Below are 25,465 nucleotides of genomic sequence, written 5' to 3'. Positions count from 1 at the left end.
TTTTTAACCATTGCTTTTCATTGTGAACCAAAACAGAAGCAACAGCCAAATCTACAGTCCAGCAACACAAAATTGCCTATGTTGTCACTTTTGAATGACAGCTACATTCAGACGATGAAAGCATCAATACCTCACATGAAATATTGACGAACATTGCCTTTAGTAGGCTACCATACATTTCCATTACATCTGATTCAATCGCTTGAATAACTTTCTCGTCACTTCATTAAATCCACGCCGTCATTTATTAAACCCACCCCCACGAGGGTGTGTCTTGCCATTCTACACCGTTGTGTCCAACCAAAGTGATATTATCGTACAGGGGATGGATAATAAGGCTGTGGACACAGCATGGTGTGGCACAGTAATTGATCGCTTTTTGCGATATCCTGGTGATAAATAGAGGAGTGTTCGTTCGGTTAGTTTAATAACTCCTTGCCTCTGCAGTGGAAAGTCTGTCACATATCGCAAAGCACTGTTTTCGGATCACACCGTAAGCCTAAGAGTTACTTTATTTCGGTCTCTGAGTTGAGGATTTCAAACAAAACAGAAGACGTTTCGCCACAAGTCTCGCGGTTGAGGACGTCTTCTGCTCAGCAACTGACAACCTACCAGAAATTCTGCAGACACACGGATGGCTTCTGATAATTCCTGCACAGGCTACAGGCTATTCATGGTTAGGCTGAAGTTATGAAGTAGCTCGAAACAAGGTCTGGTGACATTCTGACAACATTGTTTCAAAGAAACCCAGGTATGTGGATCTCTGTTCTGTAATAGACCAAACATGAGTAGGTTATAACGTATTTTTTCCAGTAGCCTAAGTCTTAAAGTACGCATTGCATTATCCTCCCTAGGTTTAGCGAACCTATGTCATAGGACCTCCAAAACCTACTTGAGGACAAATCATCGTTGATATTTAAACAATCCGGAGATGCAGACGTTTCTGAAGGGTAAACGCGTTGGCTACTGGCTCAGCGAGAAGAAGATCAAGAAGTTGAACTTCCAGACATTCGTGGAAATGTGCAGGTACTGTCCCATGAACTCTTGCTTATCATGGAGTTTTTAGGTCATAAAAAATATGTTGCTGTCTTTCTTTCTGGTTTGGACAGTGGCTTTTAAACACCCAGACACGTAATGAGCAAGAGAGCGTCAAAAGTGGGCTATAGCATGGATATGCCTTACATTTACATCTCTTAACCAGGGGATTGTAACCTTATTGAAGTTGTTTGTCATAAGGTCTGAATGATCTAAGTGAGTAGAGCACATCTCACTCTTGCAAGTCCATCTGATGTTCTCCTACATTCACGAGGGTCTCCATCATAGAGGAGAATGACAGGCATAGGGTGGGCTGTGTTGGTGTAGAACAGTGGTCTCCTGATGTCATCATCCCCAAAGAATGTGTCAGGTATGAACCATGGGCGGCTGGTGCCAGTTCCTTTAGCCCTGGACAGACCCAGGGGTTGGGCTATTATGTAAACAACAAAGCGCAAATGGAGTGTGGGCTTTCAGTGGAAAAGGGGGTCTGACAGGAATAGTCTGTTGTTTGGCTATGTGGTATTTAGCTTGCCTGTAGAGTCAAGGGTTTCACACCCTCAAGGTTCTTTCCAGTCACCAAGACAGGAGACAGAGACACACACCAAAGACAATGTGTATGACTGCAACAACTGGACTTTGGTCATGTGGAATAATCCATTGATGTGAAAGTGCTTATGGCACCAGTGTTATGTGTTCAGCTCCAAGGAGCCACCTAGGTAATAAATACTGCAATTCCCAAGAAGTGTGAGTCTATGTAGCTGTCTTACACGGCCAATTGAAACCACCATTCCCAGGAATACAGCAAGTCCATCTCAATACCAAGGAAATGGCTAGATACACATACTATGTAACTCTAATAGCAGGAAAAGAAAACTGAATGCACACATTGACTCTTAGAAGGAAGCTGCTCATTTCTGTGGGCGGGGGCTAGATAACCACAGTTTGGTCTAGGGCTAGGCTGTGACAGCCTTCGCTGATGAGATCCTCAGTGAGCCCAAAGCAGGCTGACCTGCACAACTCTGTGTTGTCAGCAGGTAGCACAAACGGCTTCTGGCTCACTGAGCCTCTTAGAGCAGTGTCACTTCCCCCCTGGTGACTGACTACAACAACCACCTGGAGCTGATTGTATCAGGCCACTTGTCAGCCAAGCCCATATCCTCCCAGCTAGTTTTCTGTGGGTTCCCCTTTTAGGGTCTAATAATGTCACAATATTTTTGCTCATCCACAACTTGAACCAACATCGCAGTATTGTCAAGGAGGCTCAGGTTATTTACAGTGTACCGGAAAATAGTTTCAGAAATGTATGAGCCTTATTAAACTAATGTGCACAGTGCTTATTTATTCAGGGTAATTTAGTCATTTGAATGAATGGTAATCTAGGCTGATGTAGTAGTGTTGGCTGTTCAGTTACCTACTGGTATGTAATTTGAGTATAATGTACACAATGTTTTGCACGGGTCCCCTGTAAAGCACAACTGTCTGTATGAGAAAGATGTTAGTGTGTGTGTGTGTGTGTGTGTGTGTGTGTGTGTGTGTGTGTGTGTGTGTGTGTGTGTGTGTGTGTGTGTGTGCTTACTCAGCCCAGATGATCTGATCCCAGATGATCAATGATCTGATCAAGACTGTTTGCGTTCTTTATTTGGCCCGTTCGCCTCGCAAGTGTTTGCAACCACACGGTGTGATCATTCATGATACCAGAAGTGGTTCATTCTGTACATAACATCACCACCCACAAGTCAGTGGCTCTAGTAAAACCCATCTCTACTGAGGTACACATGTTTTCAGGCATTCCTCAATCTGCTGTTTAAGGCCAAGGCTTAGTCCAGTGAGTTGATTAATGGTCTCTCTCACATGTCTGTAGGGTTTAATCCACATAAGAGAGAGGTTCTTGTCTAACACGTTAAACTAAAATAGAATGACTGTCTAAGCCTCTGATCTGTTTTTTTTTTTTTGGCTGAGCTTAAGTACAATATGTACATTCATCCTATACAAAAGCAACAAAGAATTGTTTGCCCATTGAAAGACCAACGCCTATATATCAGGTCATGGTAGTCTTTGGCTATAACTTATCTCACAGGAAGAAAGAGGGGGAATCACCTTTACTGTGGCAGTCTTAATGTTTTCAAGGTATTACTAGTAGACATTGACCTTTGGTTCTCTCAAAGAGATGAGGCCAGGGATTCCAAAGTGTGTGCTCAGTTGGTAGGTGGGTCACTGTGTGCTTTTATGTGGGTGTGCATGAATTAGATGATATTTCAGTAAATCAGTACCCTTGAAGGTCATAACTGTGTGTGTGTGTGTGTGTGTGTGTGTGTGTGTGTGTGTGTGTGTGTGTGTGTGTGTGAGAGAGAGTGTTGTGTATGAGCAGGTTTGAGAGTTTAGTATTCAGTCACAGTTTCAGCCAAACAGTGTCACTGTGTGCTGTGAGCGTAGTGGATGTTTTGAACTGCATCTGAGGTTACTGCTACCCCATTGACAAATACCACAGCTCTTCTCAGTCTGCCTCAGAGGTATGAAGGAATGCTAGCGGAAGAATGTGTAAAAGTGTGTCTGAACTTGTGTAAAAGTGTGTCAGAATGAGCAGGATAACCACTGCAACTGCACTTAGTCAGTGGGTTTTAGCGCACCTGTCTCAACATTCACCGCAGAGAGAGACCACTGCTGTCATGACCACTGAGTATACCTGTTGTGGACTCCACCAAGCATTAGAGGGGGTGTGAATTTATCACTGTCCTATCTGTTAAAACAAATAATTTTCAGTTAAAACAAATAATAGCTGCTCATGGTCAGATATTACACTATGTTTGAATTGTTATAGTAATGTTATATGGTCAGTGCACGTGTGTGTGTGTGTGTGTGTGTGTGTGTGTGTGTGTGTGTGTGTGTGTTTGTGCATTTGTCTGTGTGGTTTTAGATTTCTCCTCTGACCTGTTCAGAAACAGGAAGAGTAAAGCTCTAGCTCTTCTGAAATCTAAAATTACTTGTGATGTGGCTTTTCAAAAGTCTTCAACATCGGTTTGAATAGACACTAAGATAGACAATAAACACCTCTTTCTCATAACTGCATCCCATGAAGGTCTTGATCAAAAAGTCATGACCTCAAGGACTCTTGATAAAGATAATGTGATAGTCACCATTTTAAAGATGCTCTTTCTGTTTTGTTTCTGTAGGAAAAGGGGCATTGAAATAATCCAGGTAAGTTATATTTACTTACTTGTGTATTTACTTACTGACTAACTTATTGACTTACTTAGTTGAATTTTTAATATTGTGTTTTAATCTTGTCGGCCAATCTGTTGTGGTCTTCCGGGCTGATTGAAAAATAATGCATCACAACTACTTGTAATAACAGTGACATAACATGTACTTAATATACTTTTTGTGTGACATGGAGATGAGCTTTATGAATGAAACACGAAATGACACTGTCATTGAAAGACACTGTTATTTCCATCGAGACTCAGCTGACAACAAATAGTTTATATTGGGAAGATGAAAGAGAGACCAAATATGCAAACACAAAAGAACAACAACAACACATATTCATTTTCGACCTATTTTATGCCGTTCATGTCACCAGCTCATTTTGAACACTGAAAGTTGTTAGATCATTGAGGAGATGAAAACTTTCGAGATTCATTTTGATAACAGACTGATGGGTAAAGTCTATGTCCACCAATATGAAAATGTTTTAGATGTGCTTTTGGTCATTTCACATACATTAATAGATCTTTACTGCCATGGCATGGTCACAGAAAGGTCATTTAAAAAGAATAAAAATGGACCATTAAAAAAAAGCCATTTTCTCCAAGGGGAAATGATGGATAAGAACAGTTTAATTCAAATAGTCTGCTGGCTGTGAGGTTTATCCATATGAGTGGAGATGGCACAGGGCAGCCATCAGGTTCAGACAGGGACAAACTGCCTTCCATGATGCTTCCCCAAGGAGTCTGCACAACATAATGTCTCATATACGCTAACATAAGCCCTGTATGTAGGACCACCAATACAGCTAGTGTATTAAATGCAATACATTTTAGTAGGGAGATTTACTCGAAAACTAACAACTAACTGAGTTGCCAAGTCAACAGAATATCAGCAATAAGACAGCTGGCACAGATAAGAGTTGAAGGTGCAGTCAGCGATCGTACATGTTTTCAAACGTTTATCAGTTTTTTATTGGCCAAGTATACTTACAAGGAATTTGAACGGGGATATACTGTATTACAAATTGCAGTGATAATGGGTTCAACTCCATCCACCTCTTTCACTTTCATTCTAACATGGAAAGTATCTCTGAAGAAAGATTGGTTGAGTGGAGTCTTGTTTTGACCACCGTTTCGAAACAGGATTGTTTGTGAAAATCATTGGACACACACAGGGTGTCACGACACAATAGCTTATGACTAGCAGTGTGTCATTTTGTCACATGCCTTAAGGCAGATGGAAGATCAGAAGACATTAGAGATGAAGGACTTGGACCAACAGTGAATGATTAGTAAATGCGTGCTAACCAGGAATTCTGAGATTACCTGCAGGAGCAGGTTAGTGCTGGCTTGTTTGCATGAGGTTATGAGGCTATAAAATGTTTCACTATCATTTTGTTTGTGTAAGAAGTACATATTTGTGAATATTTTAGGTGTGTTTAACTGTGAAGCACAGGACTTAGTAACGTTTGCCCGATGTTTGTTTACTGACACTGAGCTCATACTTTTCTGATGTTACCTGTAAGTGGCCATAGATAAATATCTGAATCAAAATATTTGATAACATGCCTTTTGAAAAGCACCAGCCCTTTCTCGGGCAGAATGAGGTCAGTTTGACATCTGTATTTGTTTATATTCCTTCATTGGAAATGTTGACCGACTCATAGAATCTTCTTCCTCGTTCAGGTCAGACAGTCAGAAAGGGGTTTTGTTGGACAAACACACCACACATTGTTTTTTTGGTGATGGGCATGAAGGTTATGAGTGTTGTGGGTTGAGAATGGCAAGGAAAGGCACAGCATAGGCCAAGGTCCCTCCCACTATCTGTCAGACAGACGGCCGCACCTGATAAAGGCCCTGACTCGGCAAGATCCTATTCTCCTCTTCCCGCGCCTCACAGTATTGGACAGGTCATGGAACAAAACCAAGCCTAAAGCCAAAGAATGAAATGGACTTTGACAAAGCTTTTGTGTTCCTTGGCTGTGAGCCAGTTAGCTACACCCTGTCTTCGCCCATAAGTCACTTGCTATCACAAGACCTAATAAATCTCTTGTAAATGATCAGTTAGTTGATCAATCAGGGCAAGGACTTAACATTGTGCAGTGACTCAACCTGGTCAGTAGAAAAAGCCTGTTTTTGTGTCTTTGAGTGAATCACTAAAAGAAATCATTAGTTGGTATAATTAGTATCGAGATACTGATAGCAGTTATTGAACCACTCTCATGAATCACCCTCAGCACACTACACACACTTATCACAGCTATGTAGTTAATTTATTTTATAGTGATTGCACTAGTAAAGTCTGTAAAGGCTGTGATACGCGGTGCATGACGAGAATTACATCATCAATGCGGTATGCAGGGAGTGTCGTGTGTCGCGTCAATGTGCTCGGAGGAGAATACCACCTACGTAATGGATGTCTCTATCACTCCACTACAAGCCTCTCTTTTGACTCTCTAATCCCTGACTTTTCTTGGATTAATGCCCTTTTAGCTATCACACACGTTGAGCAAGTTAGCCTTCATGCGTTTGGCTTGGCTTTTCAGATTTGTTGACTTGTTCTCATGAGGCCCGTCAAGGTTATTAGTCTTGAAGTTTGGTTTGTGTATGTCCTGGTGGTACAGATAATGCTATCTCTGTCTTATACATTGTTGACAAAATATAGCGAAATGGAATGATGCTAACTGAAGGATTTAACTGTCCTTGAAGCATCACAGTTCAGTTGAGCCAAACCGATGTCTCATGTATTTTCATGTGTTTTTGTCTAGCTCTTGTCAAATGCTTTGCACCACAGGATATCAATCATCAGATAGCAACACTGTAGCATCACTACCAATTACCCATAATGCATTATTGATGTTGAGTACTCTGTTTCCATCAATATTACATGAGCCAAGGACACCACTAATCCTTGTTTCTAGAGGTAATGTTTTTTTTTTGTTTTTTTTATACACAATTTGTGTAACCAAAATTACTGGATTCTCTGGAGCCAATATATTTATGTATTTTGTTAAATTAAATGCTAATGTTAAATGTTAATTCAATTTATGCAATAATCTAATAAAGGAAAAGACATTTCATATAGGAAGTTAATCCTGTACTGTGTTGTGAGGAGGAGATTATTATCCTGTTCCCCCTGTTTATCATCAAACCCATTGAAGACGGGCTCAGTAGACAAGAAGACCATACATGACTGATTTCACTCATGTCACCCGCTGAGCCCAAACAGAGACCATTTAGAGCTGTCATGTAACCTTTTGACCTGTCTTGTGGACTTAATTGAGAGCTAGTCTCTCTCAGGCTAATTCCTCTCCTGTGTTCCCCTAATTCATCTTAGCAGCATTTTGAGAGGGGTTGAGCACTTATTTCCAGACATTCCTCCTGCATCTGATGAAGGCCTTTTAGGGAACAGTCCCCAAGGACCTATTCTCCTCCTACCACACACACACATACACACACACACATACACACACACACACACACACACACACACACACATCTTGGAGGGTCTGCAGCCCGTCATTTCTTCTCCTATATTTGGTACCGGCTTTGGAGTTGCCCCTCACTGCGGTCATGGCGGATTACATAATTCCATGTTCCCCCGGCTATGTCCTCTGCCCCCCTTCCTCTATCGCCGCCCGCCCAGATGTTTCATATGCTCTGTCCATATGGACTTGTACTTGACGGGGAACTTCTTGGCCCCTGTCTGTTGAAAATAAAGTGCTCGGCCTAGTAGGGCTGCACCCAGAGGATCTTGTGCACTTTCTGTAACTCCCCCTAAGGGTCCAAGTGAACGTTGAGGTCCCCTACTGTGGAGACTGCAGTAAAGTCTGCACAAGAGTGGGTCATATGGATCTCTGAGTGGGTCATATGGATCAAATTCAAAAAAGCTTTATTGGCATGAGTCATGACTGAACATACTATATTATTGCCAAAGCATTAATACAATACAAGTAGTAATAATAAGATCTCTTTCTCTTGTGTCAGTTTGTGTGTAACTAGGCATGACTTGTCTGTCTGGCAGAAAGTAGGTTGTTCCATTATATCATGGAACCATTAGAGAGATGCTTTGTTTTGAAGGGCTTTGTTGTCAAAGCTTTTCAAAAAACACAATGAAAAGATAAACAAACCTGAAAAACCTGATGAAGCCTCATGAGGCACTCTCATTCATCTCTCCAGGGTCTTGCTAATGCAGTTAGCTACAGTTCTTTATGTGCATTTCTGACCACTGTGTGGACTGTTAAGATGACCTCTGACATTTTATATCTAGCTGGATCTGAGTCGACCTCTGGAGGAGCAGGGCCCGCTGGACATGATCATCCACAAGCTGACTGACCACATCCTGGAGGCAGACCAGAGAGACACACAGGCCCAGCTACTGGTGCAGAGTGTTCAGGTGAACCAAGGCTGCCCAGCTGACTTCAGGCACACTTACATGGAGACAAGGATCCAATTATTAAAAGCCCTTTATTTAAGATTGGGGCCCCTCCAGGCAAAAAGGAGTCTTTTTGGTATTAGGGCTGTAACTAACGATTTTTCATAGTCGATTAATCTGTTGATCATTTTCTTGATTAATCGAATTGTTGATTAAATTGTGAGAAAATTGTGAGAAATTGTAGATGGCCATCCAAGAATATGTCCTCGATTGCTTTGTCTTTGTTTACTTGCCAAAGGTATTTAGGTTTCGATTGAGATTGAGATTAACAATTACCAAAATAGTTGGTGATTAATTTAATAGTTGACAGCGAATCAATTAATTGCTTAATTGTTGCAGCCCTAAGACATGCCCTATATTGTTAGGTGTGTGATTGTGATCAGAATATTTCAGATATTTATTTGAAAAGATTTGGAATATTGTATTTTGAATGCCACCCAGCATCTTAGTTTTGGTATGAAATTGGTAGCACTGCTGAAGTATCAAACATTGAGTCGTGAGCTATTAATGCAGATCGTATACTCTTTTATGTACCCTTGTGTGGCTATAATTGGTCGATGATATCTCAGCGCTATTTTATACTGTCTAAGTGTCTATGATCTCAGCATGTCTTTTACCACTAAGAACACAGGAAACCTCGGTCAATGATCATCTAAAGTTCTGTTTGGGTTGACCTGCTAGTTTCTGCTCTGGTCTGCAGGATTACATAGACGCCCACCCAGAGACTGTGGTCCTGGACCCGATGCCTGCTATTCGTACCCTGCTGGACCGTGCCAAGTCCTATCAGCTGATCCACAAAATTGAGGACTTAATGCAAGGTGGGCTAGCATGCATGTGCTACAGCTGCACACCAAACATACACACATGTGCTCTATGTATGTTCACAAACATTCACATAGAAACACACAAACAGGTCAATTTTATGTAAAAAGAATATTTTATATTTCGCCTTGAAATCAACAGTGTATTTTTGTTTGCAGTGGGCATGAGTGTGTGTGTGTGTGTGTGTGCGTGTGTGTGTGTGTGTGTGTGTGTGTGTGTGTGTGTGTGTGTGTGTGTGTCAGACTCCCCTTCCGTAATTCCTTTGTTGGCCCTGCAGTGTCAGAAGCCTCAATGAGCTTTGAGCTTTTTCCGCTGGGGAAGTGGAAAGCTTACCAAATAGTGTGTGAGTGCGTATGTGTGTATGTGGGTGTGTGTTTTTGTGTGTGGAGACGATGGAGGCTTACGTGTGAAAACTGCCGACTTGCTTGTTCTTTGTGTGGCCCTCGCTCCGCTCCGGCTCCGCATTCCCGGCGTTCTGAGCAGGAAGAGGGGGCCGACATTCCCGCTCGGCGGACACGTGTGCTTGTGAGTCTGGGCGACCCGTGCTCTTAAACCCGCGTGAACCTCCCTGGACGTCCCCTCTCTGCCCCCACAGCGTGCAGGTCACCAGAGTGAGGCTCAACAGAGGCACGGCCTCCGCGCTTTGTGTCATCTGATGCAGTCCGGCTTACATGGCATGTCAGCTGAAAGGACTTGGCATTCCTGGCCATATGTTCAGCAATGCCTGTGTTTGTACCTATATGTGTGTGTGTCTGTGTGTGTGTGTGTGTATGTGTGTGAGTGTTTGTGTACGTGCTGGAGTTGGTTAAATGGGTAGTCATCACACTACCCTCTTCATGTTAGAATGTGCTAGTATTCAGTTTACAGTCTGTCTTATTCACAGTTACAAAGTGCAGTGCAGATGTTTTTATTAGTCCCTTTGTGGGTTGACTGTGATGACTAACCTTTGCCTGTAAGTATGCTTACACAGGCCTTCTGCTATGCCGGGTTTACGAAGTTGTTACTCGCCAGCAGGAAAAAGCATAAGCAGTTTGCCTACTCTGTGCATTGTAATGGCTGCTAATGGCTTAGCACTGTTTGGAGTCCTGGTGCCAAAAGCTTAGGTGTGGAGACTCTCATCACCGGTGTTGTGTGTCTCAGCGACAGGATGGGCTGTCACCACGCTGCTACACAGAGAGCAGCTCACCGTGAAACAGTGCCGGCCCAGCTCTGGCTAAGATCAGGGCTAGCCATTAGCGCTAGGCTAGCTTGCCCAGGTCCCGCTGCCTCTCTTGCTGTCTCTATCCCAGGGCATGCCCATGTCAGGGAGATGGGACAGCACAAAGTGGCATTAGGTCAACAGTGGTGTTCTTTGGCTCGGGATCTCTCAGGGTTTTACAGAGCACTCTGTTTAGAATTTAGCATGCCAGGGGATATTCTTTGTATTCTCTTTCTCTCTCCCTCTCTGTCTCTCCTCTCTCTGACTCATTCTCTCTCCATCTCCAACTCTCCCTCTCTTTTCTCTCTTTAACTCTTTCTCTTATGGTCTATCCCTCATACTTTTTCTCTCTCTTTCTAATGCTCTCTCCCTCTTCTCTCTTTAACCCCCCCTCTCTCCCTCTCTTCTCTCTGTAACTCTCTCTCCCTCTTCTCTCTCTCTCTTCTCTCTTTAACTCTCTCCCTCTCTCCTTCTCTCTTCTCTCTCTCTTTCTAATTGCCTCTCCTCTTTCTAACTCTCTCTATTCCTCTCTTCTCTCTCTCTCTCCATTGCTCAGTCTCTGTCATTCTCCAGGCAACCACAATGACTTAGCTGAAAGCAGCAGGGAGAGTTGTATTGAGTGCGGTGGCCTCGGGGGAGTCACTGGAGATAACGTTGCTTGGGCTGGCGCTTTCGTTACACAAGCACCGTTTGTTTGTTTTCAGATAGAGCGACAGCTCCCTCATGTATCAGCCAGTGTAAAATCTACACTATCGCGGCGCTCTGTCATTGACCGAGTTTTGGATGAATGGTGCATGTTGTTAGTCACGGCACTATGGCAATGCCCTTTGATCCTGACTTTCATCGACAAGATGTCATCTGTATGCCAGAGCTGTGATAGCTGGCACGATCTCCAGTTGCATAGTTTACGCAATTTTAAATACATGTAATATCTAATATAATCTGGCATATTTAAGGTGAACTGATGACCATAATAAGATTTAATTAAACTTCAGTGTTTTAAATAGTTTCAATGTTATTTATTACCAGTCACAAAGAATGAAAAGCTATCCTTTGCAGTCTGAGGGCAGAGAGGGATAAACGCGCCTTTGGTTCATGGGTTCAGTTTCTCCCTGCCTGTTTGCGTTTTTCAGACTTTATTGGCTAGTTAGCGCCAGTTCGTTCCACTTGACATGATCATGACAGCACTACGATGGTGGACTCACAGACGGGCTCATTTCCGTAATGTAGCTGTTGTGAAGTGGATAACCACATCTGAGCTACACGCTACACAAACAGCATTAGAGAAAAAAAAATCATTACACCCGAGCTTGCCTTGATCTTCTGTGAGAGACAAGCCCATAAATAGATTTGTTTTCATTAGGATTCCAAGATTCAATTAACTACGGTACACTAAGACCCTCTGATAATAGTGGGAGAGAAAATATACAGGCACATCCATAGCTTTCCTATGTTTCCATGGACGAAAGAATAATATTGTCTTGTTGACACCAGCAACCAAGTCGCACAATGCCAAGGATATTAGGTAATAATATGCACTCAGTGAGACTGTGAGTAAGGCTTGTAGTCTGATTTAAAGAGATTAATTGGGGCCTGTTTTAGGTCTGCCTTTCAGCTTGTGACACCATGTTTAATATTTAACTCATGTTAGATATACATTGGCTTTTCTTCATGTTATTCACACAAAGGAATCTACTATGCATGCCAAAATGGGACCGCGGCGCAGCACTTTGAGTTCACGCCGCTGGAGCCGATGAAAGAGTGTATACAATATGTGTCTGTGCATATGGACATGTCCGAGACCGAGAGAGTGAGGAGGGAGCGTGCATGCCCGCATGTGTGTGTGTGTGTGTGTATGTACCGGTATGTGTGAGTGTGTATGTGTGAGTGTGCTTGACAGAGGTGAACTCCGAGAAGAAAAAGAAGAAGAAGAAAAAGTGAGAGACACTGAGAAAGAGAGAGACAGAGAGAGAGAGAGAGAGAGGGAAAGGGAGAGAGAGAGAGAGAGAGAGAGAGAGAGAGAGAGAGGGAAAAAAGGGAAAGGAGAGAGAGACAGAGAGAGAGAGAGAGAGAGAGAGGGAAAGGGAGAGAGAGAGAGAGAGAGAGACAGAGAGAGAGAGAGACAGAGAGAGAGAGAGAGAGAGAGAGAGGAGGGACATATATAGAGGGAGAGAATGCATAAGAAGAGGCACATAGCACATACAGTATGTTCTTGTAACAGTGGCCTTGTGCGTCTCTGGAGGCTCCATATAGTCTGGTTTAGGGATTGTGGGTGGGTAGTGGTGTGAGCGTGTGTGTGTGTGTGTGTGTGTGTGTGTGTGTGTGTGTGTGTGTGTGTGTGTGTGTGTGGGGACTACTGCACTGAGATGGAGGGACTGGGAAGGAAGAAGAGTGTTGGGTGTGTGGGGGGGGGATGAAAGAATGGCCATGATGTCCCTGCCATGCAGAGGCCATGCTACATTTCTCCCTGGCTTTTCAAAACATGTGGAGTCAGGGTTACCGTGAGCAAACACACACTCTGACACTTCACAGGAGACCCCAAGGACCCAGCGAGAGAGAGAGAGAGAGAGAGAGAGAGAGAGAGAGAGAGACAGGAATAGAGATTGCAAAAAGAGCAAGCAGGAAGAGAGCATATGAGAGAAGCTAGACAGAACAGGAAGAGAGAGTGAGTGCAGAGCGGCGCAGGAGAGCCCCAGTTCGAGGGAGAATGTGTGGGGGAGTCTTCATGAAAACTGCACCACACACGGGAGAGACAGACAGAGAAATTGTCTGACAGCAGCAGAAGATTTACTGCTTGTAAGGTTCCCCAGCAGGGCTAATTTGCTGGGCTGCTGTAAGATTTTTTTATCTGTACTGTAGGCAGCTATCATGGTCCCTGAGGGAGCCGCTAATAACCCATGCAGCACGCCATAAGCCTCTGTGTGACTATGAGGAGGCTTTTTCACAAGCCTGTGGATGTGTGTGTGTGTGTGTGTCTGCAAATAGACACATCCCATGCTTGAGGTGGTATGTGAGGAGTACATACAGTACACACACACACACACACACACACACACACACACACACAGTCTGAGCTCCTCTTCTGTGCTCCTCAGATGACCGGATCTGCTCCCCTCCGTTCCTGGTGGTGAGGAATGAGTGTGGCCGAGAAACGCTGGGTCAGCTTCAGCAGCATGGCATCACCTTCCCCTTCAGTAAGCCACTTACACACACACTCACACACACACTCATGCATCACGCTCACATTCATACTCACACACACACACACACACACACACACACACACACACACACACACACACACACTTAAACATCATGCTCACATTCACACTCACACACACACACACACACACACACACACACACACACATACACACTCTCATACACACTCATACATCATGCTCACACTCACACTCACACACACACACACTCTCACACACACAAGCCGACATCACCTTTGGACAATGCCCTGGTAATTGGGCCCGGATCTCATGCGGACTTCACACATGACCCTCACGGACGGACATTGTCCGGGAGGAGCTGGCCGGAGGGCAGGAGTATGACGCACAATAGTTACGGCTGTTGTCACAACGTTTGTTTACTACATAGAAAGGAGAGTGCGAAATTCAAGCAAATCGGAGAAGACACAAAGTGGCAGCTTCCCTTGCTAGAAGACTTCTCCAGAAGAGGAGAAGCGCTGCCGTTCTTCGAGAGAACCATATGGAGGCGTGAGAGACCTAGCGGTGGAATGTTCTGGACAGATGTTCTAGAGAACTTTGATGATAAACAGTGGAGGAGTCATTTTCGTATGAGTTCGTTTTGAAGTCTGGTGGCACATGCATTAACACCTCAAACTACCAGAATTGCCAGAATTGCAGTTTCACGCCACCCAGGCACACAAAAGAGACGTCACCACCCCTTTGTAGGTGTGCATCACCCACCTCTTACCCTTCAGACATACGTTCCCCCGTGTAACATCCGGATTTACTACTATTGACCAGGTAGGGTAAGGTCCAGATTTAGTACTATTGACCAGGTAGGGTAAGGTCCAGATTTACTACTATTGACCAGGTAGGGTAAGGTCCAGATTTAGTACTATTGACCAGGTAGGGTAAGGTCCAGATGATGACAATTGTGTTCATACATACAGCCCATTCGCGTGACATCTGGATCATGTCATGTCATCTGGATTCCAGTGTATGTCTAAAAGGGGCTACACACACTCACACCCACACTCATACATCACGCTCAGACACACACACACACACACACACACACCACTCATACATCACACTCAGACTCACACACACACACACACTCACACATCACGCTCAGACTCGCTCACACACACACTAATACATCACACTCACACTTACACACTCTCACACACACACAGACACACACACACACACACACTCACACTCACGCTCTCGCTTGTGGTCAAACTTGATAGTTTAGCGATGACATAAATAGAAAAGTGGTTTAGCGGTAATGTTTAAACATGAAATGTTTATATTTTTCATCTGTTGTTTATGTATATGTTGTTGCTGTGGCTGCAGGTTGATTCACACTCATGTCTTGTGCTTCTTCCCCAGTCTGTAAGACCCAGGTGGCACATGGCACCAACTCTCATGAGGTCAGTGACTACTGGACACACACCAGCTGACCTGACTGTCTCTGACATGTCGTCTATTCAAGTCTGTTTATAAACACTGACTCTCCTTTCACAGTTTCTTCCTTTCTTCCCACTCCTTTATTCCCACTCCTTTCTTCCCACTCCTTTCTTCCCACTCCTTTATTCCCACTCCTTTCTCTCTTCCTCTTTTCAAGTTTCAACTGAGACTGTCCTCAAAAAATGACTCTTTTTAACATCCTATAAATAATTCATTTACTTGGAGGGTAGAAATAAATGAGTTATTCTCTTGTCTTTTGTGTTTGTTTTTCTCTGCCCTCTATTTAGCTCTGCATTTCTTCATTCTTCTTCATTTCATTCATTTTCTTTCTGCCTTTACATCGCAATGTGCTCTCGTTCCCATCCCTCCGACGTGGTTGCGTAATGCATTGAAACTCCTGAGTGCATGTATGCAGCATAGCGTGTTCCCTTCTATAAATCTTGAGTTCCTGGGAAGGCCTCCCCTCTGTTTGCTCTGGTTGTGATAGTGTAGTTTGAGCAATGGGGCACAAGGGGCTACGTCAGATAGTACAATGGCCGCACTGAACACTCCCCCTCTCGAGCGGCCAGTCAGAGGATACTTCCCTTTCTAAGGGTAGCCTTAAGGAGTGCTTTACCAGGAATTCCCTCTTATTCTGTAGTGATCTTCTGAGAAAAGGGTGGAGGGTCACTTCACAAAGATAAGTTGTCTCCTTAGATGGGTGGTACGAAAAGTATAAACTTATACGAAAAGCTCTTGGCGCTGTTGATCTTTAGGGATGGACGTAACCGCGGTGCCACCCACTGATGGGCCTGATTAGCAAGCAGAGAGACCTGAGCTCTCTTCAGAACAGCTCTGTCATAAACCTTTATGGCGACAGTATGTCCATGCACTTCAACAGACCAATAAAGACAGGCGGAGTATATAGGCCTCATATTTAAAGGTCAGCGATCATACGCGATTTCAAGCCCATTTGTCACATTCAGCAATCATCTCCTCACTATTTGCTAGTTGCCCAGCCTGTGAGTACACTGTAAAAAAAAAAACGGTCTCCGGTCTCCGTGGGTTGCCCAGGCTCCGAAAACTGGAAACACATGTGACCTCCTGCGCCATCGCTGACTGTACTGTACCTTTAATATGGACACAAAAGATCCTCTGGGTGTCATGTAGCTGGTTTCCAGTGTGATTTCCAAAGACCACCTGAATAGCTGATGAGACCTGAATCTGAATCTGCCCATAATCTTGCAGATGAATTCCAAGCATGGACAACAAGCCCGCATCTAAAGGCCAACACATTTGTTGTGCCTGATGCACTTCAAGAGAAGTTAGAAGTTAAAAGAATTTAATTTAAAACATAATTTTTTTAAGGGGCCCAACAAGCCCACTAGTGGTGTTAGGGGCATAGTAACAAATTGTTTTTAATAAATCCACACACATACCATCTTCAACATTTTGAGCGCAACTTTTAAGGCACTGTGGGTGAGGCACAACTTTTCTTTCCTTAGCAAACTTTACCACCAGTTAACAAAACTATTGATACACAGCTTAAAGCAAGTTAGGTTATAAAGAGTATGAAAGTTAATAGTTAATAGATAACGGGAATAGTAAAAGTGATTCATGTGTTCTACTCAGATGGCCATCATCTTCAGCGAGGAGGACCTGAAGAACATCAAGCCTCCCTGCGTCATCCAGAGCTTCATCAACCACAACGCTGTGCTCTACAAGGTGTTTGTGGTCGGCGAGGCCTACAGCGTGGTCGAGAGGCCGTCACTCCGGAACTTTCCCACCGGCCCAACAGGTGAGGCCTTAAGGCCGTGACATGCTCCCGCGCCTGTGTCCTGCCTGTGTCAACACGCATGTGGGGGGTTTCGCGTGCTTCCCAACAATAGGGACAGCTCGTCGATGACACATGTCTTCGACGTGCGCAAATGTGCTCAGAGGTGATTACCACTTGTTTTACACTTCCTCTCTGTGATTCACCTCTGGAGTTACCAATAGTCATGCTATCGATTGGTCATTACATGTTCCTCGTCCTGTTTATGACGTTGTTTAGCCTGGTGACGCACTGGTGTGCACCCATCCCTATATACTAATTAGTCACCTGAGCCTGACCTTATATTTACCTCTAGTTGCCCACCAGGCTTTGGACAGTACTCAAGTTCCTCTTTAAGCTCTTAAGGATAGTGTGGGACAACACTATTTGCCATATTTGTACAACTCCTCTATCTCACATTCTTTGAGGGCAAATTGCTGGCATTCAACTTTGTGTGAGGTTGTTGTCACGTTCCTCTGGTGTTGGCTTTTTCCAAATGATGTGGCCGAAATCACTTCAGCATGTCTGAATGCAGAAGTTTAGCACCAGTTCAACAACTGCTAAATCACAGGCGCTATGCTTTTGGAAGCCGTGCCACGAAATGGCCTGACATCACCGTAGCAACTTTCCAAACTGGCCTTTCAGAGGGTGGCAGGAAAATGTTGTTGACAGAATTTATGTGGCATTCACGCCATCTTCATCCTACATCCAACTGTGGCTGAACCTTTCCTTTTTAAGATTTTTTTTGTCAAACTGGCTATTTATGAACCGTCTGAAGATTTAATGATTCTGGCCCACATGCAAAGCGCAGCAAGTATTCATGGGATTCCGGAGCTCATTTGTAAACTGTTCGCTATCTCCTCTCTCAACAGACGATTAGTTTAGAGTACAGGACTTCTTGTTGAACTTCACGGACACTGGTTCCAGTGAGAGCCTGTGAGTCACAACAGTCTCCATAGCGACGATCTAAATCAAGGCCACCTTTTTTCCTGTGTTTATGTGGGAAATTTTGCCCCCCTCTGGCCAAATGAATGGACTGCACTGACAGAGTGAGAGGGACTGGTGGTGTAAAAACAGCTAAAATAAAAAGAGCTGGTGGTCTAAAAACAGCTCGAATAAAAAGAGCTGGAAACCAATGTTGTGCAGAGCAAGTGAGATGAATACATCCACTGGCAGATACACTTGTAGTCAAATAGATTTGTATTCGATTGACATAATATTGTACGTTTATCAAACCTTTCACTAACCATACAGGGATTAGGAAAGGCATAGCTGGTATATAGCAAATCATTATCAGCAAGTCGGGAACTGCATCCTTCTCTAGAGAATGTGAATTGTGACAAAGCTGGTAGCCTACTGGTACTTATGTTGAACTGACACAGGAAGCCCAGATCTTTGTTCTTGTGTGACCTCTCTCTCTCTCTCTCTCTCTCTCTTTCTTTCTTTCTTTCTTTCTTTCTCTCTCTCTCTCTCTCTCTCTCTCTTTCTTTCTTTCTTTCTTTCTTTCTTTCTTTCTTTCTCTTCTCTCTCTCTCTCTCTCTCTCTCTCTCTCTCTCTCTCTCTCTCAGACAGAAGAGCCATATCCTTCAACAGCCACAATGTCTCCAAGCCGGAGTCTTCGTCCGACCTGACCTCTGTAAGTCTGAGCCACTCTCGTTGAAGATCTGAGACTAATGTTGTTGTTCTCGCCGACTTAGCGGGCTGATTCTGGAACAGTTCCACTGCAGATCAAGGCCTGGCAGACCCATTTCCTTATAAGATGCTATGCTATCATTTTCCCCCCACATCAGTTTTGTCATTGAATGGTGTGTGTGTGTGTGTGTGTGTGTGTGTGTGTGTGTGTGTGTGTGTGTGTGTGTGTGTGTGTGTGTGTGTTTATTCACCTTCTAGAGGGAAAATCTGGAAGGGCAGTCCCAAGTGCCAAGTGACGACATCATTCAGATGATCTGCAGATGCCTGCGACAGACCCTGGGAATATCCCTGTTTGGGATTGACATCATCATCGACAACCAGACTGGCCAACATGCTGTCATCGACATCAATGCATTCCCAGGTGAGTGCCTGTGCTGTTCACAAAGGCTCTGCCTCTTCGCTTCTTTGGGCATGGCTTGCCTTGGGGGACTCAACTTCATGCGCTGTAGCCTACTGTGTGACTGGGCTCCTTACCAAGGACCACTCCCAGTCGTCAAAGCAGAAGTACAGAGAAAGTGTTCTCCATCTTCATTTGCACACTTAAACTAAGCACATGCATGTAGTCGCCGGGTGCTCAAGCACTCGAGTACTAATAAGGTATAGACAGTGAAATGGGGCTGGTATCACTGAGAGGCAGGAAGAAGAAGCTCTCTGCACAGAGAAGGATAGGCGACAGGTGATCCTTAATCGGTATATTTTTCCAGCATTTTTCCTGTTTATAGGTTAGCTGAGGCTCGTATCTGAGCATAAAAAAACGTAATAGTTTCTGATTTACCAAGGCTAATGTTGTGGGTGCAGGGGTGGCGGTGGTAGCGTAGTGGCTAAGGAGCTGGGCTAGCATGCAGTAGCCTGAAAAGTTGTGGGTTCAATTCCCATATTCCACCATTGTGCCCTTCAGCAAGACACTTAACCCCTATTTGCTCTGGGGACAATGGCCTCGTAATATAATATGTATAGGAACGTCATATATTACCAACCATCCCGTATGTCCAACCTCTTACGTGTATGCGTCACTTAATATTCATTTCTATACAAACCAAGATGGCGGATTCCTAAAGAAACGCAAGCACCCACACCATAAGTTTATCTAAATTAGCTATGTACCAAAAATTACATTTTACCGTGACTTGAAGAGCTGTAAACAGTGTTGTAAGGCAGCGTGTACAAATCCGCTTGGAGCTCCAGTGGAATTTTAAATTGCGACGACGAGAATTCTCGGGCTAACCGTTGATGTGCAGTGAGAAAGGTTGGGAATAAGTACCCACCAGCCCAGCACTAAACTCTGAGTGTGGTAAAGAAAATCGGATATTTCAGGCAGTAAAAGCCCCGGTAATAATTAAAAAATGTATAAAAAAACATTGTTGTGTTAGGATTTTCGAACGAAATGGTTGGTAATTAGCACGTTTACGATACATAAGCCACTTTGGGTAAAAGCGTCTGCTAAATAAATAAATGTTAAAGTGTACAGCATCTAAAGACCCATCATCCATATGTGTTCTTCACCTCCCTCCACCAGCAGGACACCTGTCAGTATAGGAACTCAGTATAGATGTTAACCTCAGTCCACATGGTGTCATAGGAACTCAGGTGATAACTCCAGACCACATGGTGACAGTATAGGAACTCAGGTGACAACTCCAGACCACATGGTGTCAGTATGGAAGCACAGCATTGGATGTTGACAACAGATGATGTAATGTTTTTGAGGACTCATTTTGCCGGCATGAGATTGATCCATAGCGTTTGCTAAGGCCTTTGCTCAACTGGCAATCAAGTGTTGTTTATGTTTTGATAGCTTGACCTCCGTGAAATTATGGTAATCATGGCAAAGTTTATCTGAGAAAGGATTTCTGGAAACTTGTTGTGTTGTGTTTTTCACAACTCCAATTACTTAATGGAAACAGAGATTAAAAAGTCATAAGACAGAAAGATAAGTCTTGAGAAGTCACGTGCTGTGCTCGAAGTTCAACTGTTTTTGTGTAGCCTGTTAGCACCCTTAGCATGACACTGTTTATGTAGTGCCTGGAGAGCATGGTGATGACTATTCTCCAGTCTCCATGTTGCCCTGGTGATGTTATGTGCTCTAGGTGTTATGTGCTCTCTCTCTCTCTCTCTCTCTCTCTATCTCTCTCTCTCTCTCTCTATCTCTTGCTTTGTGTGTGTATGTGTTCTTTGCCAGTCCTGAATGGCGTGGGAAAATGTCCCATGAGAGTGAAAGAGTAAAGCAACAAATTACGTTATCATAGTTCTATCTCCAGTGTGTTGGTTCCCCTGTGTGTGTGTGTGTGTGTGTGTGTGTGTGTGTGTGTGTGTGTGTGTGAACTCTGCTGCCATTTATCCATTCCTATCTATCTGTCTATCAGAGCTCAGTGGCCGTGCTGCTCAGTGTAATGGTCTATTATCCCCAACTCAGCCCATATATTGATGATGTGAAAGGGCTGTTGAGAGTACAGAGAAAGCACAGCAGCAGCTCCTCCAAGAAATTAGGAACATGTGGAAGCCTGCGGTCACTGCCTGTGCACAAATAGGTTCTAAATAAATAATTGCCACTGCCAAGAACAGGGTCCCCTAGAATAGCCCTCGATTGCAATCGTTCCCCCAGGAAATTGTGTGGCAGAGGCGGTCCAAATTGTTTTCATAATCTCCCATCAGCCAAACAAATGAGCCTCCAGGGTCCGTCTCTGTATCCTCACTGCTGAACCCTTCTGTCTCCCCGTCTCCAAGGTTACGAGGGGGTTCCGGAGTTCTTCGACGACCTCCTGAGCCTCGTGACGAGCGCGCTGCAGGCCAAGGCCTCCACGGGCGGGGTCGTCCCGCGGGCGCATGCCCGGGCGGGAGGTGTCCAGGGACAAGGACAGGGCAACCCTCCCGCTGTGGAGACACCGGCCTGCACCAAGCCCCGCATGGTGGGATGCAACGCGGACGTGTCGGCGACGTTCAAGAAACACTGTGCGCCCTCATCTTTAGCAACAAAGGCCTCGTCCCAGTGACCGCAAAAACGTGTGTGTCTGTATACTGTATGAGTAAGTGAGTGAGTGGTGTGTGTGTGTGTGTGTGTGTGTGTGTGTGTGTGTGTGTGAAAGTGTGTCTACTTCTTGAAAACCAAGGCCTTGTCTATGGTTAATGGTTTACAAAGTGACGGAAGATCAACCCATATTGATTGACCAGTCGATGCCTTCTGACAAAGACTCCATGGCCGCCTGTCTGTCTGTGCCAATAGGTTTCTTTCATGATTCTAACTGCAGCTTAAAAGGTTGGCAATGAGTGAGGTACTTACTGTGCAACCATCTGCAGGACTGTGTTAGACATTAAGAGATAAGAAAAGGAGTTTCGGGAATGAAGAGTTGAATTCTAGTACTGGATTACATGAACTGTTTTCAAGTGTGAGTACTTGACTGTATGATGTGTATTTTGCACTCTTGTGTCCTTGAATCTCCAATATATATATATATATATATAAAGAGTTCAGATGCAAAAGCCTCTAAACACCACCTCCGTCAAAAATGAGATAAAGATGGTGAGTGAATGCTCTCCACACATAGCATACATGAATCAAATCATTTCGCTTCAAAACCCGCTAAATACCACTCTTCCTGGTCTGATTGATTTGGAGGCAAAAACCTATAGGAGCCTGATAAAAAATGCTGGTTTAAAAGAAAAGTGGTCAGACGGATTTAGAGGGTTTTGCATCTGAGTTTGGTTCCAAAACACCATATCCTCCATTTCAAAATCATAAATCATAAATCATTTATTCACATTTTGTTTTCCAGGTATGATATTACCTGAAATACACAATTAAATAACATGACTTAATGAATGTTTTTAAAAATGGAGATATAGCGTTTTGGAACCAAAGTCTTCATATATTATGTATATATATATATATATATGGGGAGCAAATAAGGATCAGATGGGGCACCTAATGCCTTAACAAGATGTTTTATTCCTTACTTTATTACTAAATATCATAATTTAGAACAATTATATTTACAGTAATGCCTTCCAATCAGATGGTGAATAACAGAATATTTGGTGGTATGGGGATTGGGTTTGATGTGTGAAAGAGTTTCTCTATTGATTATTTTGTACTTATTTGTAAATATTGCATTATGTTTGATTAACTTATGCATAAGTATGTTGTAGTTCACTGTAAAGCTCACAGTATATACAGTACATATACAGCTGTTCTTTTTAGTGGTTGGTGACCAGATCAGAGACACAATGTGTAGGCATTCATTCTCATTTTTTCCCACAACTGCGATTCTAACTGAACTGAACTGACATTGTAATGACATGAACAGGATGAACAACATGACGAGCACGTGTTGGAGACTTTGTGTCTGTATAGCAAGACACATCACCCATAGCAATGGACTCTGTAATACATCTGGCCCTGATGTGGCCCAGATCTGGCTCCGCTTTGTCTCTCCCACCCCAGAGAAGGGCCATGTCTGTCTTAGAGCCAGGTGCTCCACTGCATACCTGACAGACACCGACAGAACAAACAAAGGTATCCACGAACTTGACCTGAACAAAGGTATCCGTGCAGAAAAGGGAAAAAAAGAGCACGAGTTAGCCGTCTGATGGCCACCTCTCTCCTACCACTTTGTGGAATAATGTACTCTTCACACGTAACCATGACAACTACTGTAGAACAGCCATTGCAGTCGGACTGGAGAGCGTTGGCTCTGACAGGTCTCTCTCTATGCACTGTATACACACTATGCCTGCGTGTTGCACATAGGATATGTGGTGAAGTTTTGTTCTTTGCACATTTTGTTGGAGCAAAACTAATTGGACATTTTATGATTCAAGTATGAGGAAACAGGGGAAAAAATAAAGAAGCACAAGAATGTGTGATGATGATGATGATGATGATGATGATGATGATGATTGGGGTGGGGGTTCTTGCTCTGTGGGATGTGTGTGAGTCATCTTTGCCATGGCAGAATCTGTATGCTAGAGTGAGCCCACATTCTTTCAGATTGTCTGCAGTGGAGGCTGCAAAGAGAGAGAGAGAGTCGTGTCTTCTGAAGCTCCCTCAGTATATTCATTAATGCAGGGCTTTGTGTGTGGGTGTGTGAGAGAGAGAGAGAAACACATGATTTAGCAGATGGGGATGGTCAGAGCCCTCTGAAGGTCCCTCACCTCACAGCAGGTACGAGAGCTACACCTGACCCAGGTCACATAGAGCAGTGGTAGACATCACAGGGTCAGAGGTGAGCTGCTCTGGTCATGTTGTAACTGTCAGCCACCTGGGGAGTTCCTGGCCCAGGAGTTAGAATAAGGGTGTACGATCACTCAAGTCAGTGCATGGATGGAGCAGATAGCCTGCCATCATTTGGTCATTTAGTAATATTCTGCTTAAAGGGATATTCCACCATTTGGGGAAATACTCTCTTGTTGAACTCAAGGGGAGGTGGAAAACAAGTGGATTTCCCCAAATGGTGGAATATCCCTTTAACAGATGATGGATGGATCAGCGAGAGTAAGGAGAGTGACTTATTAAATCCACAAACTTTTTTTTTTAACTCTTTCGTATTTATTGGTTTTCTTAGCTAAATTCCATACAGATAGTAAATACAAGTGTTAATTTTCCTTTTTCTTTAAATCTACGAAAAATGATCAATTATTGCATTTGTCAGGAGCTTCTGAGACCAATAGGTTCAGAATAACATTGTTTCTTTAGAAAGACCGACATAAGATTGTTTGTTTTCTATATATTTGCATATACACAAACTCATACTATCCCCAAGTAGTTAGCTCTGGATTGCATTACAACATTAATACAGACTGATTTATCATGTTGTCACAGAGATGTCACGCAGTGCTCAGGTACTTTTCGGGCGAAGCGAGCGAGAGAGCGAGCGAACCGTTTGTCGAGCGTTAAGCAGATACGAGAGCAGGAGCAGAAGGGTCAGAAGTCCTTATTTTCAGACAGCTGGGGCTTCTATCAAGATTCGTCCTTTTCGATGGAAACTAGCAGGAGAGAGAGAAGAGAAAGGAGGGGTCGGGTGTAGCGGTCACTCTCTCCAACAGAAAGCGGATGGAGGCCCAAACCGTGGGGGGTGGGAAGGAGGTGCGGGTGGGGCCTCTGCCTTGCCATGAACGCACCACGCGTCTAAGTGCAGGGCAGCTAACTGGTGAAGGAGGAAGAGGAGGGTGGCGAGGAAGGTCAGCCCCGGGGAGGGAGAGCCGCTCAGCCACGCCGCAGCTCGTGAAGCTTCTGAGCCACGTTCTCCAGCTCGGACTCGATGGCAGCCAAACTCTCGATCTCAGGGTCCTGGAAAACAACATGGAGAGACAGACAGGTAGACAAAGAGTGTGAGATTTTTACATTCCTACCACAAACCTGTGGCAATATTTGCTCATACTTTCTTCATGGTAAGCAAACTCGACTTATGACGTGATTACCTCGGTCTTCCTGGTGGCGCTTCCCTCCTCGTCTCTCCTGTCGTCCGGCTCTCTCTTGGCCATCATGCGGAGCTCCCTCTCCTCGGGGCTGCGCTGGGACCCGGGCATGGCCTCCTCTTCTGTGGACGCCTCCTTTGAGTGGTGGGGCACCTCCTGGAGCTGCTTGTACTCGCTGGACCTCCTCCCCTCCTCCTCCTG

The 25,465-nt window shown here is 44.2% G+C and overlaps 2 protein-coding genes across 3 annotated transcripts in view; one reads left to right on the top strand and one right to left on the bottom strand.

Moving 5' to 3' along the window:
• The first annotated feature begins 295 nt into the window (after window positions 1-295).
• Window positions 296-22,573, top strand: itpk1a (inositol-tetrakisphosphate 1-kinase a). 2 transcript variants are annotated; one of them, XM_048249982.1, is made up of 11 exons: window positions 296-751; window positions 855-1,026; window positions 4,206-4,230; window positions 8,512-8,637; window positions 9,377-9,494; window positions 13,792-13,890; window positions 15,292-15,332; window positions 16,981-17,146; window positions 18,730-18,797; window positions 19,052-19,214; window positions 21,578-22,573. In XM_048249982.1, exons 2-11 carry the CDS (start codon window positions 932-934, stop codon window positions 21,841-21,843), a joined length of 1,167 nt encoding a protein of 388 aa, XP_048105939.1. In that variant the 5' UTR covers window positions 296-751; window positions 855-931; the 3' UTR covers window positions 21,844-22,573. The 2 variants fall into 2 exon arrangements, with proteins under 2 accessions (XP_048105939.1, XP_048105940.1); XM_048249983.1 differs by lacking the exons at window positions 296-751; window positions 855-1,026; window positions 4,206-4,230 and adding an exon at window positions 5,313-5,579.
• A 1,621-nt stretch (window positions 22,574-24,194) lies between these two features.
• The window catches only part of chga (chromogranin A), a 10,411-nt gene continuing 9,140 nt past the window's right edge, over window positions 24,195-25,465 (bottom strand). The window contains exons 7-8 of the mRNA XM_048249630.1: window positions 25,268-25,465; window positions 24,195-25,136 (exon numbers count right to left, since the gene is read on the bottom strand). The exon at window positions 25,268-25,465 is cut by the window's right edge and continues 272 nt beyond it. Coding sequence (XP_048105587.1) covers window positions 25,053-25,136; window positions 25,268-25,465 — 282 coding nt within the window. The 3' untranslated portion in view covers window positions 24,195-25,052. The remainder of the gene's footprint in view (window positions 25,137-25,267) is intronic.

The sequence above is a fragment of the Alosa alosa genome, chromosome 8 (assembly GCF_017589495.1).
Source record: "Alosa alosa isolate M-15738 ecotype Scorff River chromosome 8, AALO_Geno_1.1, whole genome shotgun sequence".
Lineage (NCBI taxonomy): Eukaryota > Metazoa > Chordata > Actinopteri > Clupeiformes > Clupeidae > Alosa > Alosa alosa.
This window is presented reverse-complemented; position numbering and strand designations above follow the sequence as displayed.

Excerpts from the sequence above, each read along its gene's own strand:
- itpk1a (XM_048249982.1), top strand. The coding sequence starts at position 932 with ATGCAGACGTTTCTGAAGGGTAAACGCGTTGGCTACTGGCTCAGCGAG. Across the intron at positions 4,231-8,511 it reads GGGGCATTGAAATAATCCAG|CTGGATCTGAGTCGACCTCT; the intron begins GTAAGTTATATT and ends TTTTATATCTAG. Across the intron at positions 8,638-9,376 it reads TACTGGTGCAGAGTGTTCAG|GATTACATAGACGCCCACCC; the intron begins GTGAACCAAGGC and ends TCTGGTCTGCAG.